This window comes from Nilaparvata lugens, chromosome 1 (assembly GCF_014356525.2).
Source record: "Nilaparvata lugens isolate BPH chromosome 1, ASM1435652v1, whole genome shotgun sequence".
Classification (NCBI taxonomy): domain Eukaryota; kingdom Metazoa; phylum Arthropoda; class Insecta; order Hemiptera; family Delphacidae; genus Nilaparvata; species Nilaparvata lugens.
The window spans coordinates 56,297,417-56,319,020 of record NC_052504.1 but is presented as its reverse complement, the minus strand read 5'-3'; the positions used below and the strand labels follow the sequence as shown (position 1 = coordinate 56,319,020).

The window sequence follows — 21,604 nt, the reverse complement described above, 5'->3', positions numbered from 1 at the left end:
TACTTATGAAAAAAGTAAAAATAAAACAAATTGGGGAATTCAAAATTTATAAAAATTAAAGAATATAATAACAAATAATGAACAAAAATTTTATCAATAGAATAAACATTTATAACTGAACGACGTCCCAAACCATAAGCACATTTACACTGATACACCAACTATTCGTTTGATGCTTACACAAGATTTAATCATAGAGAAACAATAGCGTGAGTAGATATCCCATGGTATAGGGAGTTCATGTCGTAACTTTTACTGTTATCTCAAGCCGATAGTCCACATAGTTCTTTTCCTTGAAGCTGTGTGACACTGGTAGTCTCTCATATTGTGCCGTTCGTACACTCTCACCCCAACAAAACAGTGAAAATTGACAATAATCGTTAGTAATCGGCTTGAGATAACAGTAAAAGTTACGACATAAACTCCCTATACCATGGGATATCTACTCACGCTATTGTTTCTCTATGATTTAACCTATAACGCTTTCCGAAATTTAGCGCGAGATAACCAGAAGACATCTAGGCGCCCAGACAAGCTGTTATAAGTTCTTTGCATCCTATTTAATAGTGCATAAATATTGCATTCGATGAGGCATGCAATTTATAGTCTACACAGCTGTTGATTTTTTACCAAGTTACATTGAGATATTAAATTGCATGCGTCATGGCATGCAATTTATAATCAACTCGACAGCTGATTTATGATGAATAATTCTATAGTCTTATTTTTACTCTAATATTGATGTATGAAGGAGGCTCCTTTTTCCTTTTATATCATCCTTCAGGCTCCGCCCCCTGGACCCCCGACTGGATCGTCCAAGAATGAGATCAGCAGGCTCGCTTCGCTCGCCTGCATTTTTCATTTGTAGGACGATCATATGTCAGGACGATCCAGTCGGGGGTCCAGACTAAACGTCTGGCTAAACGGATATGGCGAGCGAAGCGAGCCTGACGGCTAGTAATATAATATTCCCAGGAATAGCTCTGATTGAAGTAGCAGTGCCCAATCAATTTTTCCACGATGAATGCATTTCAATCTTCAACTTGGTGCCAACCTAGCAAAGTCAACTCAACTTAATGCCAACCTGACAAAATTATTAATTTAGTAACCAGTTAACAACTGTTTCGAAGAAGTACTCTCTCTAGATTATAGTTCTATATTAACATATGGTATGGACATTTTTTAATTATAATTAAGAGAATAAGAAGAATATACATGCTAAAAGACAAACTTTAAACCCTTAAAAACCACCCTTAGTGTTAAAATATTGCCAAAAGATTTCTTAGTGTGCCTCTAAAGGGCCAACTGAACATACCTACCAAATTTGTTTGTTTGTTTGAACGTTTTTGGTCCGGTAGATTTTTAGTTCTGCGAGTGAGTGAGTCAGTCAGTCAGTCAGTCAGTGAGTGAGTGCCATTTCGCTTTTATATATATAGATCAGTAGCCTACAGTATTCATTTTCAAGCCCTATATGACAATGCTTATATTAGAGAGAAGATATAAAATAGTATCATCGAAATAAAAGAAGGGGTTGAAAAAAACTTGAACACGTGAATAAATTTTTATTTGAAGGAAGAGGAGGTTGAGGTGGAGGAGGAGGAGGGGGAGGAGGAGGAGGAGGATGAGGATGGGGATGAGAAGGTGGAGGAGGAGAAGAGGAGGAGGAGGATTAGGAAGAGGATGAGGATGAGGATGGTGATGAGAAGGTGGAGGAGGAGGAGGAGGAGGAGGAGGAGGAGGAGGAGGAGAAGGAGAAGAAGAAGAAGAGAAGAAGAAGAAGAAGAAGAAGAAGAAGATGAAGAAGAAGAAGAAGAAGAGAAGAAGAAGAAGAAGAAGAAGAAGAAGAAGAAGAAGTGGAGACTATAAACGTGCCTCAGTCTGCTACACTTATCAGACCATTGTTCAACTTAAAGTTATACAATAGGCTGATGAATAGGACAAACTTTAATGTTTAATAGTCATGGTACAGCACTGAATAGAAATGCTCCATTTAAAGCAGCTCAACACGCAATGTAGAATCCAAAGTTCTGCCCCAAAAGACGTCCGGTGTATCAAGGAAAATCTCAACATATTAATGAAAATATAGATTTTTCCATTGAAGCAGAGTGGCTTTCACGGAATACAATAATAATATGGAGATGAAGGATTCCTGAAGAATCAAACATTGAATTTCGTACCTAGTTTACTGATTTCAACGCTCTTTTTGACGATCGATAGGCTTCAGCAGAAGTAAGGGAAGATCCTAACTTCCTACTAACTACTACCTAAGGGAAATACTAACTTCTCTCTGGCTTGAGTAATCGGAGGAGTATTTTTTTTAATAAAAATTTATTCACGTGTTCAAGTTTTTTTCAACACCTTTTTTATTTCGATGATACTTATACATATTGCACAAGTATTCCTGAAAACGGGTGTCTTATATCACATGGTTTTATAATTTAACTCTCAAAAATAATAAGGAAAAGACTGCTTGTCGGCAAAGTTAAATTTTTGCCAAATCAGAGAAAATATCCTATTCAGACAACACTTAAGAATAAATAGCTTAATTATTCTCAACTCTATCAGTCTCTTTTTCTATGAGCAGGTCTCCAGTTAGGCAACTGAGCGGCAATAAGAGGTTACGAGGTTTAGGCTGTATTTATGAACGAATTCCAACCAAGCACACTCACTACTTTTGCTACCAGTTATTGAATCAGCTTCTAAAGAAGTTATTCTGATTAATTACTAATAGTATGGTTGCCAAGCGAGCAAGGCATTACTTGCTAATGACAAATTAATAAAACAATATAAAAATCTTAAAGCAACCTTTATTTTTAAAAAAACTTTAAAATATTTTAACAACTCGTCTCGGTGATCACACCATCGTCAGGTTATAAAATAAAATTCAATAAATATGTTTACTAATTGATACAATATGTATAGGTGCTTTAAGATTTTTATATTGTTTTATTAATTTAAAAAGTAGCCCATGTGAATGAAGTGTTTTTGCTTATTACAATATTTGAATCGTTTATAAATACGGTACTATAAATTGTCTTTTTGCATTGTTAATTAAATAATCTACTTATTAGCGAATGGATGAATTATTCTATAATCTAGAATATAAGCTAGTATAATCTACTATCATTAGATTACAATCTGCATCTGTGTTTCGCATGGACGACACGTTGAGTCGTCGGTCCCGGCAGTATAAATTCAGTCGTTCAAGAAACGTCACAGGCCCTGGAATAAATGAGTGAACTAAAGAACTCTGACACAGACTTGAGAGCCAACCATGTCATCTGATTTTTATTATTCATTCATCTATTATATAATATATATATTCTCCTTCCTATTTCCAAAACACTCTTTTATTATCACCAAACAGACAACATAAAACAAAAAGGATGCCACTATAAAGCAGTCAGCTGCATCTTTGTGTTTCTAACAAAACCGCTTTCCAATGCTTTTGTTTTCAGTGGTAATCACATTGAAGAAAACTCGCTTAGGAAATCGTTCCAGTTCTTCACGAATTCATTGGCTATTAGATTTAAGCCTCGCCGCCCCCCAACACTCAGAATTGGGTGGGAAGGAACATCTGGGGGTTGAAGGGAGTGCGTTGGCTATGAGGGGGTTAGAAGGGGGAGGGTGGCACACGTACGCGCGCGCACTTACCCAATCAATAGCTCCAGAACGCAGGCAGGATTCTGTGTCGATTCTGGCCTACTAGCCTTTGAGATAACATCGGGGTGGATTGGGGGTGTGGGAAGGGTTTCTTTTTCCAGGTTCGGGTTTGGGGGTGTTCAGGTTTTTCCAGATGTAGAATACTTTCGACTTCTTATTTGTAGTAAAGGGGTAATGTTGTGGTAGTTATCCATATTGACTAAAGAAAGGCTTGAAGTTGTCATAATCACAAATTTATTAGTATTTTAAATACATTAAGTACGTTATGCATTTTTGATAAATAACAAACTTTTTTCTTAAAATGACGAGACACCGCGGTTTCGGTTGTTACACAATTGTCTATCTCTGGCAAAACTAAATGAGCAAGCGTGGAACTATTCGTCGATATATTTTTGAACACAGTTACTATACAGAGTGGGTGAAAAGTCCGAGAACGGCTTAATATCTCATACACAAAGGTAATTTGACATATGAATTTGATTCTTGATTCATGGTTTTTGTTTAATTTTTTACGTTGGCCTCCCCTCAAATTCACACTTATTCCTCTTTCTATAAACACCACATCACTCAACTATGCAAATGATCTCATTACTTCAATACTGTAAAAAAAACTTTCAACACCCCACATTTTCTCTCACTTTCTCCTATATCAACTACTTCAGCCGGTCTCGCTCCTCTTCTCTTACATTCTTCCCTCCTCCTTTTCAATCTTTCTCATTTGATCGTTTCCTATCTCAGTGATTTGCTTCATATTCCCCACAATGGGAGAGTAACAGTCAGAATCACCAAATTTATCTCTCTCAGATATTCATCAAACATCATTACTATTCTATTGAATTACTATGATAATTATTGGGAAATTACAAGGTGCGCCAGTAAAACTTACTTATTTGAAAGGTCAATAAAAACAGAAGTACTTTAGTTATTGTTTAAATCCTTTTTTTATGAGTATACAATTTCCCAATTTTTATTTCATGCAGTCTTGAAAATGACATCAGATCAATGGCGACCCCCATTGCATATATACACTGATGAAGTCAATTTTCATATTTGTACCCATCACTCGTTGCTGTATATCAATCGGTATGTTGGCAATGGCGTCGCAAATGTTGTTCTTGAGGTGTGCTGTGATCCGTGGTTGATCGACATAAACCAGGGATTTCAAATAACCCTACAAAAAATCACATTGAGGAAACGCATGTGGAAATGAGCCTCGTCACTGGAAAAAAATTATTGCGTCTTCAGGTAGGTTGTCAATCAGCATATCACATGCATTTTGACCGGCAACAAAATCGCGTTTAGTCAATTCTTGAACAACAGCCAATTTATAGGGATGAAATTGAAGGTCTTCATGGAAAATGCGTCGATCAGTGGAGTCAGAAATTGCCATAGCAGCTGGCGTGTTTGTGAGCCGAACGCCGGGGACTACGCACAAATGACTGCCTCACTTTTTCGATATTTTCTAGAGTTCTGATGGCTCGTTGAAGAGTCCATTTCTGGGTTTAGCGACACTTCTACACTCCCGAAATGGGTTAACCCATGACAGAATCGAATTACGGCCAGGAACGAGTCTGTGAGGAGGAATTTCAAATCGAGCGCGGAAGGCACATTGCATAGCAACAACAAGTGATCGACCATTAAAAAATAGTTCTCAACTGAGAAGGCCCTCTGCTCTCTAGACCAGAGCATGATGGCTACTTACTTGAGGGTGGATAAATTTGGCAACTTCCACCTCCAGATGCGACCCCTCCTGCCCCTCCTACACAACCAATTCACCGCGCGGGATTTTTTTCAAATAAGTAAGTTTCTCTGGCGCACTTTGTATAAATTCTATTGAATCAATTATTCATACTGTGGAAGCTATATTGTTAATGTTCTAATGAAGTATTTCAATAGGGTTTCGGTACTTGAATTGTTTAATTAGTACAAAAATAACTACATAGTACCCTTTTTAGGACTTTTTTATATGAACACTACAAGTTTCAGTTTTCAAGCCATTAAAGTATCCTTTTTTCAAAAATGTTCTATTAAATACTGTGGCGACTTTTGTTGAAGGAGGGCGAAGATGTGATCTGGGAGGCGTCGACTTTTATGCAGAGCGGCGACGTGCTACTGGTGAGCATCAATGACTCGCTTGTGGAGCGGGATGGCGGAGGCGGCGATGCGGCGGGGGCGGCGTCAGCCAAGGGCGGCAAAGCGGAGGCGGCATCAGCCGGGGGCGGTGAAGCGGAACTCTCCGTCTACTCGGCCACCCGCGCTCACGATTCGTGCGATTTGGCCGATACTGTCCTACTTGACATTGCGCCCATGCAGATCGACGGTAAGCGCGTCATCGCGCTCTATGACAAAGACTTGGCTGATGGCGTCAACAAACTGATTGGTGAGTGCAAAATTATACTCTTCCTTACAATGAAAAAATGTTCAAATCATTGTTCTCTGCTCATATTATGATACCCGTTTTTTATCCATAAATATTCCTACATGTGATATATCATGGATACATGGATTAGACCTACATAACATCATGTAATATCAAGAGACATGTAATCCAACATGTTACTTTCTGCCATGTGACCCATGTCAAGAGGCCAATAAATCATGAGCAAAAATAGGTTTTGAAAACATTCCACTACCGTAGTCTATGTTGTGTCGAGATGCATTTAAATAATATCATTCTAAATAATAATGGAATAATTTTTTGTTCCTACAAATTGAATTATATTTCATTTCTTACAACATATAAGTTGATAGCATTATATACTAGAAAAGAATGAAAAAATATGTAATAATAATTTATTATTGTTCAAAATATAGAATAAGTTATTGTGTGGAGAACATGGTGATTTAGACCAGTCAATATAGACATAAAAAAGGGGTGTGCTTGCAATTTATATTGTAGTTCTGATTTTCTCATATATTATTTGGGTACATAAGAGAAGTCAAAATTTCCTTGTGCTTTCCTTCCTCGGCTCATTTTCCAGTTTTCAGCTATTTCTGCCAAATCTCGTAATCGGACAGAAAAAATGATGAATTTTAGATTTTGATCAACAATATCTTATGATTGTTACCATTTAGATGTATAATTCAAAATCCCTCTGGGCGTATTTTTGTGCTCTACAATCTGAGATCAGGTAGAGCGCTGCATCTCATATAGATTTCCAGGTACACCTGGCAACAATGCTCCTTGTATTGTGAAAAACACCTAATTTTCAGCTTCAACCATCATCACCAACTACATAGTCTTCACATTGATATTTCGCACAATGACATAAGTTCATAAGATTATGTTCTATGAGAATCAGCCGTTAGATGCACTTCATTTCATTATTTCCTAGTGGAGAGGCGCGCTTAAGGACACCTCAAGGAGCAAAATTTCAAACACAAGCATGCAATTTATATTGTAGTTCTGATTTTTTTCATATATTATTTGGGTACATAAGAGAAGTCAAGAACAAATTTCTTCGTGCAAAATTTCCTTGTGTCAGATACAGAGTGGCCCAAAAACCTCGTATTTTCGGTTCATTTTCCAGTTTTCAGCTATTTCTGCCAAATCTCGTAATCGGACAGAAAAATTTGCTCTTGCCTTTTTTTCAGATTATAAAACTTTGAAAAAAATGAGATCATTCGGAGCTCTCTATCTCCAATGAGTACTGAGTTTCAAAAATTTCAAATTTTCAAAAATGAGTTAGATTTAAAGAAAAAATCAATTTCGATGAATTGTAGTTTTTGATCAACAATATCTTTCGATTGTTACCATTTAGATGTATAATTCAAAATCCCTCTGGGCGTATTTTTGTGCTCTACAATCTGAGATCAGGTAGAGCGCTGCATCTCATATAGATTTCCAGGTACAACTGGCAACAATGCTCCTTGTATTGTGAAAAACACCTAATTTTCAGCTTCACCATCATCACCAACTACATAGTCTTCACATTGATATTTCGCACAATGACATAAGTTCATAAGATTATGTTCTATGAGAATCAGCCGTTAGATGCACTTCATTTCATTATTTCCTAGTGGAGAGGCGCGCTTAAGGACACCTCAAGGAGCAAAATTTCAAACACAAGCATGCAATTTATATTGTAGTTCTGATTTTTTCATATATTATTTGGGTACATAAGAGAAGTCAAGAACAAATTTCTTCGTGCAAAATTTCCTTGTGTCAGATACAGGGTGGCCCAGAAACCTCGTATTTTCGGTTCATTTTCCAGTTTTCAGCTATTTCTGCCAAATCTCGTAATCGGACAGAAAAATTTGCTCTTGCCTTTTTTTCATATTATAAAACTTTGAAAAAAATGAGATCATTCGGAGCTCTCTATCTCCAATGAGTACTGAGTTTCAAAAATTTCAAATTTTCAAAAATGAGTTAGATTTAAAGAAAAAATCAATTTCGATGAATTGTAGTTTTTGATCAACAATATCTTTCGATTGTTACCATTTGTGCTCTACATATCTTACGTATTTTTGTGCTCTACAATCTGATATCAGGTAGAGCACTCTATCTCTTATAGATTTTCAGGTACACCTGACAACAATGCTCCTTGTATTGTGAAAAACACCTAATTTTCAGCTTCAACCATAATCACCAACTACATTGTCCTCACATTGATATTTCGTACAATGAAATGAGTTCATGATATAATGTTCTATGGGAATCAGCCGTTAGATGCACTTCATTTTAGTATTTCCTAGTGGAGAGGCGCGCTTAAGGACACCTCAAGGATCAAAATTTCAAACACTTATAACTTTTGACACAATGCTCAGATTTCATCGTTCTACACTTCATTCTTCTCGGCTCGTCAAGACGGTCCAAAATCATGCATCATGTCAAATTCGGTCGAAAAATTGAAAATTTATTGTTGATTGTACTTAAGCCCATACTCCAATACACAAAAAATGGCCAATTTCTATATTCAAAGCTATGTATCTCGGTAACCCCCCATTATAAAAATCATTACTTGATCTTGAAATGTACAATAGTATTTCCTCTTTCATCTGCTGTAAACCATTCATGAAAAAATATGTTCGTAACGTGAGATTTGATTGTTGAAGAAAATCCTGAAATTGTAGATATTTTTCTCATATTAATGGTTTTGGCAGTTCTATGATAGGGAAAAGTGATTCAAGATGGATTTTAGGCAACTGAGAACGTATAGAATGAATTTATCTACAATTTGGAATCGATAGTGAGTTTCTATGATGTATCTGACTCTTTTTAGGAACAACAGTAATTCACAAAAAAAATGTGAAAACTGAAATCGCCATTTTTAAAATCTTCTGTAACTTTCGAATTGTATTAGCTTAGAAAGTATTATTTATTGGAGTGTGTATAGGGGGACAATGTTCACATCCTCACTAGATTTGGAAATTTTATCAGAAGTATTTCACATGAAATGCAGCTTTGAATATAGAAATTGGCCATTTTTTATGTATTGGAATATGGGCTTTAGTGAACTCAACAATAAATTTTCCACTTTTTGACCAAATTTGACTTATGATGCATGATTTTGGACCGCCTTCACGAGCCGAGAAGAATGAATTGTAGTACGATGAGCATTATGTCAAAAGTTATAAGTGTTTGAAATTTTGCTCCTTGAGGTGTCCTTAAGCGCGCCTCTCCACTAGGAAATAATGAAATGAAGTGCATCTAACGGCTGATTCTCATAGAACGTAATCTTATGAACTTATGTCATTGTGCGAAATATCAATGTGAAGACTATGTAGTTGGTGATGATGGTTGAAGCTGAAAATTAGGTGCTTTTCACAATACAAGAAGCATTGTTGCCAGGTGTACCTGAAAATCTATAAGAGATAGAGTGCTCTACCTGATATCAGATTGTAGAGCACAAAAATACGCCCAGAGGGATTTTGATTTATACATCCAAATGGTAACAATCGAAAGATATTGTTGATCAAAAACTACAATTCATCGAAATTGATTTTTTCTTTAAATTTAACTCATTTTTGAAAATTCATAACTCAGTACTCATTGGAGATAGAGAGCTCCGAATGATCTCATTTTTTTCAAAGTTTTATAATCTGAAAAAAAGGCAAGAGCAAATTTTTCTGTCCGATTACGAGATTTGGCAGAAATAGCTGAAAACTGGAAAATGAACAGAAAATACGAGGTTTTTGGGCCACCCTGTATCTGACACAAGGAAATTTTGCACGAAGAAATTGGTTCTTGACTTCTCTTATGTACCCAAATAATATATGAAAAAAATCAGAACTACAATATAAATTGCATGCACCAATGTATATAGTGACTGGACTAATAATTGTATTGTTAGTAGCCTAACTAATGTATTAACTGTAATCTAATGTATTAGCCTAACTAATGTATAACGTTTGTAATAATTGTTTGTTTAACTGCTGTAATCTAACAATCATCTACACAACATCAATTTTTATGGTTGCTTTTAATTATATCTTGTAAGATTTTGCTAATCTTTTGAAAACGCTATTGCTATAACAGGCCTACTTTTGGTTGTAAGCCACGGCTTTCTTCATGTACTAACACTCAACTCATTCAAACATTCGTTTTCCATGTTAATTCACAAGAAATCATACTGAAATCTTTCATTGAAATAATATAAGAATTTAAAGCATGTTTTTGAATAAATCTTTTTTGTGTGTGCAGTGACTTCTGAAGCATGGGGTACACACTGCGTTCAACTGAACATTGTCGTGAAATCAGACAACTGCGGAGATAATCAGGACTGCTCAACAAAAGGACTCTGCTTCACCAACTCATCTATGGTAGACAAAATTCCTAATATATTATATTTTATTAGTTCATTTAATACTTTTTTTGAGCTGGATGATGGTCACACATGGAATAATGAAAGTATTCTTTACTCCAAGTAGGCCCTATTCTTTCTTCCACAAGTGCTTACACACAAGTATCGGTGTTTACTTGCTGTTTGCGTGAGTTATGAGTTCAGATGCGATGGCATGTTCTAACAGGCGACAATCATGACGTGGTAATCTGACATGCGCTTGGTGGGATTCGAACCCATGTTATTCCGGCATCAAGCTATCAACGGCGAATAGCGCATGAAATTCAAGAAATCTTTTAAAAAAATATTGAGTTTTATCATAATTATATATTACTGAATTTCTTGTTATATTGTTAACTTATTTCTTGCTCAATTGAATTTCAGTTATATAACGGGTTGTGTATATAATTCAAGAATTTATAGATAAAATTCAATTTACATTTTAAATTGAAATATTTAATTGGATTTATTAATTTTGAAGATAAATTCTTTTTTTTTACCAGGATTCGTACGAATGTCACTGTTGTCCGGGTTTTATTGGCGTGCATTGCGAGGAGCAGCATGCCTGCTACTCGAATCCCTGCCTGAATGAGGGCATCTGCGTCGACCTGTCCCAGGGCCAGGAGGGCAACACCTTCCAGTGTTTGTGTCCCTTCGGTACGTACCGAATACAAGTAAAAATACTGGAATATTTTATATGTACCGTAAGGAACTGTTTCCGGTTGGTGAGTAGCCTACTATTATACAATGCAAGTAAAAACAATGAAATATTATTGAGGTACCGCAAAGATCTGTTTCCCATTGATGAGTAGACGACAATTTTATCCATAGAAATTGCTGTTAACAAAGCTCTTGAAGCTTGCAGATCTTTAGAACGATGTTTGCAAAGCCCCCATACATCAAGGGACACTTCTTCATACTATTTAATTCTACAGACTACAGACATTATGTTTTATGGAATATTGATTTTTTGTAACCGACTTTTAAAATTAGGGATGATTTACTCTTGGAGTCTGTATCAACAGATCAGATTTGTTAATGATTATTAAAACAACAGATACAATGCAGAGTATGATGTATAATTTGGTTGAGAACTTTTACCTCAAGTAGTGGTTGACAACACGTTATTTGTTGTTATTCATTTTACCTAAAGGTTACTCTGGAATTACATTTCAAACCCCTCATTTTGAGGTGTGATATAGGCCTACCAGTCTAGACTTCAAATTACATAATTTCTCATTTTTTCATTTTCATTTATTTACGATACAAATAAAACTGATGTTTTAAATAACATTGGCAGATAAAATAATAAGGTACAGCCCTTGTGCAATTTTTCTTCCAAATTTATAGGTGATGACACAGTCCAAAATAGGGTTAGAATTTCACGTGTACAATTTCTATACAATTCTAGACCAAAATAAAGATGGAAACTATAAATTTTAAATTTAGATGGGTCAAATAACAAATTAATTAGAAATATTCCACTCAATCACCACTTGTAACGATATAATATTGAGTTATTTAAGAAGATTTGGAACCATGCAAGAAACACAAACTTCTAAACATATAAATTGATTAGAGGTCTAGGATGTTTTGAAGAATTGAGATAAATAAGATTACTATAATGAGATTCACGTTATGAAGGCTTATACGATAGCATTGATGCCGCTTTTCCATCCTCTATAGTAAATAGATGTAATTCAAGTTATCCCAGTAAATCTGATATGATTTAAATTCTTCAATTTTTTTAATGATAATGAATCCTATCTCAAAAATTTCATTCGTAAAGAAAAAATATGTTTCATGACTTAATAGTACATTTTCAATATTGAGATGAATTACTTTGGTGATATTCATCATATTTCTACAAAGTCTACAAATAATTTGGCAATGGAAAAGCGGCGTTGGAAAAGTATAGAACTAATGACAGACAAATGATAGCAAACCAATGTTAATCATGTGCTGACTTAATAACCTGAATCTCAGTATAGGATTAATGTCGAATCGCATTGAAGGCTGAATCGAGTTTTAAGATGTTGTAATAGATTGATTAATTATGATAATCATGTGTTGAATTGTTAACCTGAATCTTAGTATAGGATAAAATAACGAACCGCCGTGAAGGCTGAGTTGTGGGATTATATAATAGATTGAGTTCAATTGAGTGCTAGGAAATGAATCATATTATGGAATGATTTGTGGACAGGCTTCACGGGCAAGTTGTGCCAGGAGACTCGCAGCCCGTGCGACTCGTCGCCGTGCCAACATGGCGGCCAGTGCCAGCCGAGCAACGAGACGGCGCAGCAGTTCAAGTGCAGCTGTCAGGTTGGCTACAGTGGCAGTCTGTGCCAACACAACTTGGACCGCTGTCTGTCGTCGCCCTGTCTGCATGGCATCTGTGTCGACCAGCGCGATGGCTACCGTTGTTTCTGTCAACCCGGTGAGTAGATGTTTAGAAGCAGAGACTGAACAAACATGGATGGCTTAGATCTGTGGTAGAAGGTACAAAGAAGCGGAGACAGTTTGGAATACGTAGGCTACCCAAACACTCTCAGCTAGGTACCTTCGATCTCTGATACGCTCCACTATGTTTTGACCCTAAGGCCTAACCATCATTAATCAATACTCTGAATATTATGAGTTGAGACTTGAGCTTTCAGACGAACTTGAACTAGATAAAATAATATTATAATTTGTTCCTCTGTTTGATATTTTGAACTTTTTATGAGCGCTCAAAGTTGACAAAAGTACATTCGTCGAGGTTGAAGCCAAATTTCAAACAGTTTTAACTATGATAAAAGCGTGAAACACATTATACGAAACTTAATGGAAATTTATTCCTCTTTCCAACCATATCCTTAGAATAAGATTTTTGTTGATAGTTATCCAGTTATTGATGTTTTTCAAATAATAATGAAAAATCGATATATCTCTTGAAAACTAAGGTATAAGAAAGGTACATGAATAATCGATATAAGAGAATTTTACTGGACATTTTTTGTTGCAAATGTTATGTAGAATCTATTGTCTTGGGCTGTTACACCTTTTGTGGGACACTCTGTATTATAGATTTAATAATAGGCTCATGTGTTTATTGATTGTTTGTTTAGGCGATTAGGTGTTTGTTTATTGAATGATTGAAGGCGAGGAGGAACCTTGCCGTAAGACACTCCCTTCCAACGAAATAAAGTCAAACGAATTTCTTGATTGACGATTGATTTATACATGATTGTGGCCTACTGTATAGCATACATGTATTATGTTTAGACGATACACTATTTGATACAATCAACTTTTTGTACAAAAATATGTGAATAATGTGATTGATTGCTTGATTGATTGTAGGTTTTGCTGGCGACCAATGCCAGTACGAGTACAACGAGTGCGAGTCATCTCCGTGTCGCAACGGAGGCACATGCACCGATCACATTGGCAGCTTCTCATGCACCTGCGGACGCGGCTACACCGGACGCATGTGCAACATCAAGGTACCCATACCCATCATCTATACTATAATAAATGAAAGAACTGGCTTTCCAAAGTAAAGAACGTACGGGATAGGGAATTCACGAATGACGCATCATCACGTCTGAACTGCTGGACTGATTAACTTGACATTTTGCATATAGATTCTCAATTTACTGAGGATGGTTATAGGCTTATTTTCAATTCTTCAAAATTTTATTACGTCAAGTTATCAGTTTGTCAAGTCTTTAAATTAGAACCTTCCGGAGCATGGGTTAGACCTGCTGGTTCTGAATAAACTCCTATGTTCGTGAAATTATCATTATTATTATTATTACTATTACTAATATTAATGCGACAAATAAAAATATTTCTGTTGAAAGGGTGACAGTTATCAGCTAGTTATCAGGGTAACAGTTATCAGCTTGATAATTATTATTCCCCGGTGGTTTGAATCTTCTAATATACTCAAAACTGCACAATTTCAAGAATTAGTACCGGTACTATAGAAAGAAAAAAGACGATAGACTACTTTTACCAATTGAAAAGTTTTTTTTTTATGGGTTAACATGTTGTTAATGAGTGTGATCATTTGTTTTCAATAAGTGGTTTATGTAATGTATGAAATTGTGGCAAATAAATTAGATTGGATGGATGTACGAGTCGTAAGAGAAATAAATATAGGATAAAAACTGATCGTAGACATAGTACATGAGTAGTCTACGTACATCTTGAATTACTTTACAGTCAGAATTTATTGTAGGTACCCTTACTTCAGAAATTGCCCCCTGTGGGTTGGGGAGCTTTGAGTACTCAAGAATGTGTTGAAAACCAGAATTCACCCACAGTATCCATGCTTGTCGTAGGAGGCGACTAAAATGGACCTCAAGGCAACTGCAGAAGTTGCCTTGCCTTCAAACCCACGGGATTTGCCCCATCAGGGCAGTTTCGGAGGGGCAAAAAGAAAACCCCAAGAGAACAGAGATGAGTGAAACACCAGGTACAAATGTAGGTCAAGAGGCTAAGTCGAGGGTGGCCAGGTGCCCTAGAGGCAATTTGGCGACCCCTCCTTCAGCGGAAGGACCTATAAAGAAGCCAGAAGTGAAACTCACGTAGGTCAGAAGTAGGTGTGGGTAGAGAGAGCAAAACTCACCACTGCTCAGAGAAGGTCAGCCATCCAGGCAAAACTTCTTAGGAGAGGGGAGGCTTCTGACCCTGCAGAGTTTCGGTGGGGCAAAAAGAAAAACCCAAGAGACCAGAGATGGGTGAAACTCCAGGCACAAATGTCAAGAGGCTGAGTCGAGGGTGGCCGGGCGCCCTAGAGGCAGTGTGGCGTCTCCTCTCTCAGCGGAAGGACCTACATAAAGACCAGGAGTGGAACTCACGTAGGTCACGAGTTTTGGGTGGAGTGATCAAACCTCACCACTGTTCAAAGAAGGACGGCCATTTAGGAAAACCTTCTTGGAAGAGGTGAGGCTTCTGACGCTGCAGAGTTTTGGAGAAGCAAAAACAAAAACCCAAGAGACCAGAGATGGGTGAAACTCCAGGCACAAATGTGGGTCAAGAGGCTGAGTCAAGGGTGGCCGGGCGCCCTAGAGGCAACTTGGCCACCCCTTCCTCAGCGGTAGGATCTTCAAAGTAGGCCAGGAGTGGAACTCACGTAGGTCAAGAGGACTAATCAGTCTGAAGAGACTTCCAAACATATCACACTGGATTGTAACAAGCAACCGGGTGATGAATGGGATGTTAGTATAGGGAAAACTCCTGGTTCTTGTAAAGAACACAGGTATTGGTTTGCCCAACTAACATACTACTCGGGAACACAATTAGCTTCGGTTGACGTGTGGGGTTCTTTGAAACTTTGGATCCTTGAATCCGTCCCTTCAAAAAACAATAGACTTCAGAAATTAGTATTAAATGGTATGGATTAATTCTCACGGGACTATATGGAACTGGAACAATCGATCATTGAAACACAGATATTTTCATTTATTTATAAATTTAATTAGCCTGTAATTAATTTTAGTCTTTAATGAAGATGACCATTCTCATCTTGCAAGCGTACTGCACTACCTACTACACTAGAAACGTTTTATTGGTTTATGTGAAATTACAAAGAATTGATAGTACCCTATTTTATTTTTTTAGATAAGACTAGTTTCAGCTGAACTTGCCATTATCAAGATAAAAAATTAATTAAAACTTGATAATATGGTAGGCCTACTATAGAAATTATGTGTGCACTTTAACAATACTTGGATGGTTCAAGTGAATACATTCATTGGCAGTGAGAGCTGTGACCCAAATTGGCAGATTACAGGAAATATCAAGGAAAATCTATGGGCAACCTTCGTTGCACTTGTAGAATACAGGGGTCACTCTTTCTATGAGTACTCTGTACAGTTACAGTTATTGAATTCACAGTTACTGTATGTACATTGAGCTACATCGTGGGAATGTTTAGAATTTGAAAAGTGGATGCAAATATGGTGGCAACTCGATGTGTTACAGGTGGACCTGTGTGATCCGAACCCCTGCTCGCACCACCACTACTGTGTGGACAAGGGCAACACCTACAGCTGCGACTGCCCCAAAGGCTTCACTGGCACCGATTGTCTCACACCAACAAAAGCGGTCAGTATTCAGCACACGAGGCACTTTCATGGTGCAGCTATACTAGTCCAGCCATTAAATACATTGGTGTTAGCAATATGTATTGTAGTTCTGATTTTTCAATATGTTGTTTGGGTACTTAACAGTATAGTCTATAAAACCTTGTGCTAGCATCACAGTCGATGGAAAACTTCAAAAATGACCAGCTTACTCAGCTTTCATAAGGAACACATTCCACTGACATGTTTAGTTAGCTTTTTCACCTCGGTAATCAGTAAGTCACCGCGGTCACTTAGCATTTTTCTCTGGAAAAAGCGTCCCTTACTATTTGAATGTACCTTGTAACTTTATTTGATCATCACTCATATATTAAACTACCAGTTTAAGAGTTCAAACAGTTGTGCAAATGTTTGATCGTTTTTGCTGATAATGCCCAAATAAGTCTATGACTTGTGTGTGGATAATCAGGTGGAGGGATTGCACAAAAATGCCAGAAGTAATGGGAATCAAAACCATGTCCTGTACAGTGGAAGCAGACTGACGTCACCGCTCGCCAGTCCACTAAGGCAGAACTGGAATCATCTACAATAATATTAATTATTAGTATGTTGTATAGTAAAAATTAATGTATTTATTATTTACATAATAAATTTTACAATAAGTATCAAATTTATCTCTTACAACACTGGTCTGTCAAGTTGGGATACCCGAGATACCTTAAATATAAAGGTACTAAGTGCTCTATTGAAATGGAAACCCTGGAGGAAACTACAAATTATTAGGACTATTTCCCAAAAATAGATACTATTCTCTCAAACTGCTATAATTTCATGAAAATACGCGTATATTATTTTTGTTATCAATATAATTTATGAATTATGTTTTGTTTATAATTATAATTGATGTTTGACAGGCTTGCAGTGCGAACCCATGCCATAATGGAGGAACATGTTGGAGCAGTATAGATTCATTCTACTGTGCATGCAGACCAGGCTTCACAGGCAAAATTTGTAATGGTAAGAAACTTACAAATTTATCAATGTCTATTTCATTCCAGTTTTTGACTAGAATGATGAGAATATTTCACTATCGGGTTATACGTTATGTAATATTACATTTTTTCTCGATTAAAATCGAATCTTCAATTCGAGATCTATAAAACTTGATAGTAAATATCAGAGTAATCGATATGCAGACAACTTTTTAACTGAGAATTTATCGTAAATAATTGTGTTGCACATTCCATGGTATCACCGAAACTGAGTTAACAGAATTAACAGATAAATAAATCATTATAAATATAGAGGATATATATAAATTTAAAATAACAGTTTCGAAATAAAGTTTTATTGAGAACAAAAATGTAAAATGTAAATTCTAAACTTGTAATTTATAATTTTTTGGAATTTAATATCGGTGACGTGTTCATGACGTCGACACTGGTTTTGAGGTGGGGCTTTACTCTGTACTTGTTAGGTCTTCTCTCTAAAAAATGGTGGCTGGCTATGTGTTCTAATTTTGTGTTCTCTGAATATTTTTCTGTTTAATTGAATTTTTAATGTTTTAAATTGAGTTTTGAACAGTTTTATGGTGTTCTAATTTTGTATAAAATTGTTTTGTGTGTCTACAAGCCTATAGCCATTGTTTTTCAACTATATAAATGGATAAGTATTTAGCTTGTAATGATGTTAGATGCTTAAGTGTGTAAGGTATTGTTTTGTGGATTTGTGTTGTATATTGCCAAAATTCTTCTGAAGATTATAAGTTGGTTTGCTCTGAAAACTGGATTTCTCATTCATAAGCAATAGATCCATTCATAGTTTATTAAGAATCTACCATTTTGGAGCCGATAACTTCCTTTAGGTTAATAGGTGTGAAATGCTATCCAACCTATTTAGGAGAAATTGGTAGCACGCCAGTTATTATCTATTATGTTAGAAAAATCTATATCACAGTTTAATCAGTAGGCTATATCAAATCAACATTTACTTCTAGTTTAGTATTTACATAGCCTTTTTCCGAATATTGCTTAGAGGTTTATTATCAACTTCTCTATTTATCAACATTCCAAGTTTTGAAAATTTGTAGGTATGGTAACTGTCACATGTGGTTTCCTATATTTTCCTTTAGGTTTTCCTGAGGAATTTAGTAGGATATACGATTGATTTATTTCTATAGAGATACTTCATAGTTATTTTAATTGTAATAAATAGCGTCTTTTATATTTTTTCAATACACGAGCGGTTTCGGCTAATAATGCCATTCTCAAGTATAAAATTAATATGGTATAGGTATAGGCCTATGTTGTTTTATTCAACATTATTGTAGCCTACCGTATATTGTTTCTGTAGTATCATATTTTTATCAATGAATTTTTTTTAACAGAGGAAGTGGTGTTCGAAGTGATCCCGAGCTCGAGTAGCGTTGACCTTGGCGATGGGGACCAGCTGCAGGTGGCAGGGGGAAGGGGGGGCGCTGACGGAGGGGGCATTGATCTGCGCATGCCCATCACCTTCCACCTCGATCACCTGCACAATGTCTACGTGGCAGCTGGCACACTCGCATGCGCGCTCCTCATTGTTCTACTCACTGTGAGTCTCAATTAAACTAAACGTACACTTTGTTTTGCTGAGGGTAATGCCCACATGAGCTATTGGCTTGTGCGTGGGTAATGAGTTGGATGATCATGAGAGATGAATGGAACTATAGTTTTAGGTGGGTCCCGAACCACCGGGAATCGATTTTACAACTCATGAATCATATTCAGAGGAGTTGGATTAAACGGTCACCCTTCCAGAAGGAATACCAGGCGCATGATTGTAAAACTAAAATAAAATTACACTTGAGCCTTCAGCCGACCAAATATCGGAGTTTTCAGATTGCCCAAGCCACAGATCTGGATGTAACATTATTTTAATCATTGAATCAAAGTGAATAATTGAATTACAGTAGAGACTTCAAGATAATTTTTGGCCAAGAAGGTTAGAGGTTGTGATTGAGGTGCCTGGCCCCCTAAGTAGTGAGAGTGAGCAGGAAGTAGAAGTGTTACCAACTATCTCACTAACACATACAACTCTTTCTCTCTCTGCATGCATTGTATAGGTACTGTCAGAAAATGGAAATAGAATCATCGGTTATGGAGGCGATAAGTAGGCCTACACTGCCAACACCACCACCGCCACAGAAATTTCAGTGGTCATTGGCATGTAAGGAGAAATCTGGGCCACCACTAATCTAGTCATATCTACCGAGGAGGGATCAAGGCTCTACACTCGAATATATACGTTTTTGAAATCACGATTCTACTGCTTATAGATTGAAAAGCATGTAAACTTTCCACTTTGATTACGAGCATCCATAATTTCATAGTGGATCTTCATTCTAGAAGATATAAGATATTTTAAAAAAATAGCAATAACCAATACTGTAATTGTAACCAATAGTTAAACTTGCTAGCGGTATCAGAATCGGTCTGATCTGTTCACCACAGTATATAGATTTTGGGAGGTCTGGGACAAGGTCAAAGTTCAAGGTCAAAGATCAAAAATATTTTTTTTAATAAATAAAAAATATTAAAATTTATTGAAAAGTATTAAAAAATATTATTCCTCATTCTATGGACTTAATAAATCTAGAGTTGATGGAATGTGGTGGGAAGCGGCTGGTGTATATAATAGAGCTGTTCAGCTAGGAGAGATCATTCAATTGCAAACAGTGAAGCTGTGCAAATTACAACGCAGAAGAAGTTAAGCCATCATCAGGAGTTCATCACAGTGAAAAGCAAAGTAACAACATACATACAAGCAGATTAATAATAATACACAATGACTAGAATCTAGAGTGATAGGACCCCCCTCAGTAATGTGTCCTCCATGGTCATCTGGAGCAATATGCCCCCTTATCTAGAGTGGAAGCCTCTCACTTGAGCAATATGTCTTCATGGACATTTTGGGCTATAGATCCCCATGGCTATCTAGAGCGATATGTCTCCATCTTGATCTAGAGTGGCACAGGCCTCCATGATCATCTAGATTGATAGACCCCATGGGCATCTTGATCTAGGTCCTCCTTGGAGCCCTCTATTCATACTATTTGCTCTATATGCTTGAAACCAATCAATATTTATCAAATCTCGGTTAAACTCAGAAACAAACAATGAATAAAATTGAAATTCCAAACTTAGGTTAGGTCGGCAGACATTACTAGTAGCTTCAACATACCTAACCTAACCAAAATATATTAAACTTCTAGAATTATACTCTATACACATTGTTCAGAAGAAACATGGAAACGTTCTACAAAAAATATAAGCTTAATATTAAAACAATATGATAAACATTTTTTGTACTTACTTTGCTTTTCAGTGTGATGAACAATTGATGATGAACTCCTGATGATGGCTTAACTTCTTCTGCGTTGTAATTTGCACAGCTTCACTGTTTGCAATTGAATGATCTCTCCTAGCTGAACAGCTCTATTATATACACCAGCCGCTTCCCACCACATTCCATCAACTCTAGATTTATTTCCCAGGTCCATAGAATGAGGAATAATAATTTTTAATATTTTAAAAATATTTTTAATACTTTATAATATTTTTTACTAAGTTTATTTTTTATTTTTATTGAAAAATTTATTTTTTCACCTTTGACCTTTAACTTTGACCTTGTCCCAGACTTCCCAAAATCTATCCACAAATCTATCCCAAAATCAAACTCACCACAACATGCTCACTATAAAAGACGTTAATAAAGTTTATAAATATGGCCCCTAAAGTTATGAGTGCCTGTTATTAAAACTGATGGATTTTTTCCAAGGTTGCTGTCTGCCATTGCCGTATGCACGAGACGTATAAGAGGTGTTTTCTACGAGCTACGCCACTCCTACCATGCAATGTTACAAGACTTGACTCCGACTTGAAGCCGAGGTGAATATTATTAGTTTCCTGTCTTTAAACTCATGCATAGACTGAATAAACATAAATCTGTGATTAAAATTGAATCTGTGATTTATGTTAGACGACTTATTTAACTTACATAATACAAAATCAAACTAATGTATCATATCTTTGCAAATGCAAC

The 21,604-nt window shown here is 36.4% G+C and overlaps 2 protein-coding genes across 2 annotated transcripts in view; one reads left to right on the top strand and one right to left on the bottom strand.

Annotated features, from left to right (window-relative positions):
- LOC111058741 (delta and Notch-like epidermal growth factor-related receptor) overlaps positions 1 to 21,604 on the top strand; it is a 39,021-nt gene that overhangs the window by 12,695 nt on the left and 4,722 nt on the right. Inside the window, exons 3-11 of the mRNA XM_022346306.2 lie at positions 5,719 to 6,043; positions 10,307 to 10,425; positions 10,949 to 11,102; positions 12,652 to 12,885; positions 13,791 to 13,933; positions 16,422 to 16,544; positions 17,437 to 17,539; positions 18,909 to 19,114; positions 21,341 to 21,450. Coding sequence (XP_022201998.2) covers positions 5,719 to 6,043; positions 10,307 to 10,425; positions 10,949 to 11,102; positions 12,652 to 12,885; positions 13,791 to 13,933; positions 16,422 to 16,544; positions 17,437 to 17,539; positions 18,909 to 19,114; positions 21,341 to 21,450 — 1,517 coding nt within the window. The remainder of the gene's footprint in view (positions 1 to 5,718; positions 6,044 to 10,306; positions 10,426 to 10,948; positions 11,103 to 12,651; positions 12,886 to 13,790; positions 13,934 to 16,421; positions 16,545 to 17,436; positions 17,540 to 18,908; positions 19,115 to 21,340; positions 21,451 to 21,604) is intronic.
- The window catches only part of LOC111058740 (SWI/SNF-related matrix-associated actin-dependent regulator of chromatin subfamily A-like protein 1), a 45,382-nt gene continuing 40,864 nt past the window's right edge, over positions 17,087 to 21,604 (bottom strand). Inside the window, exon 14 of the mRNA XM_039437349.1 lies at positions 17,087 to 17,105. The gene's annotated coding sequence lies outside the window, so the exon portion shown is untranslated. The remainder of the gene's footprint in view (positions 17,106 to 21,604) is intronic.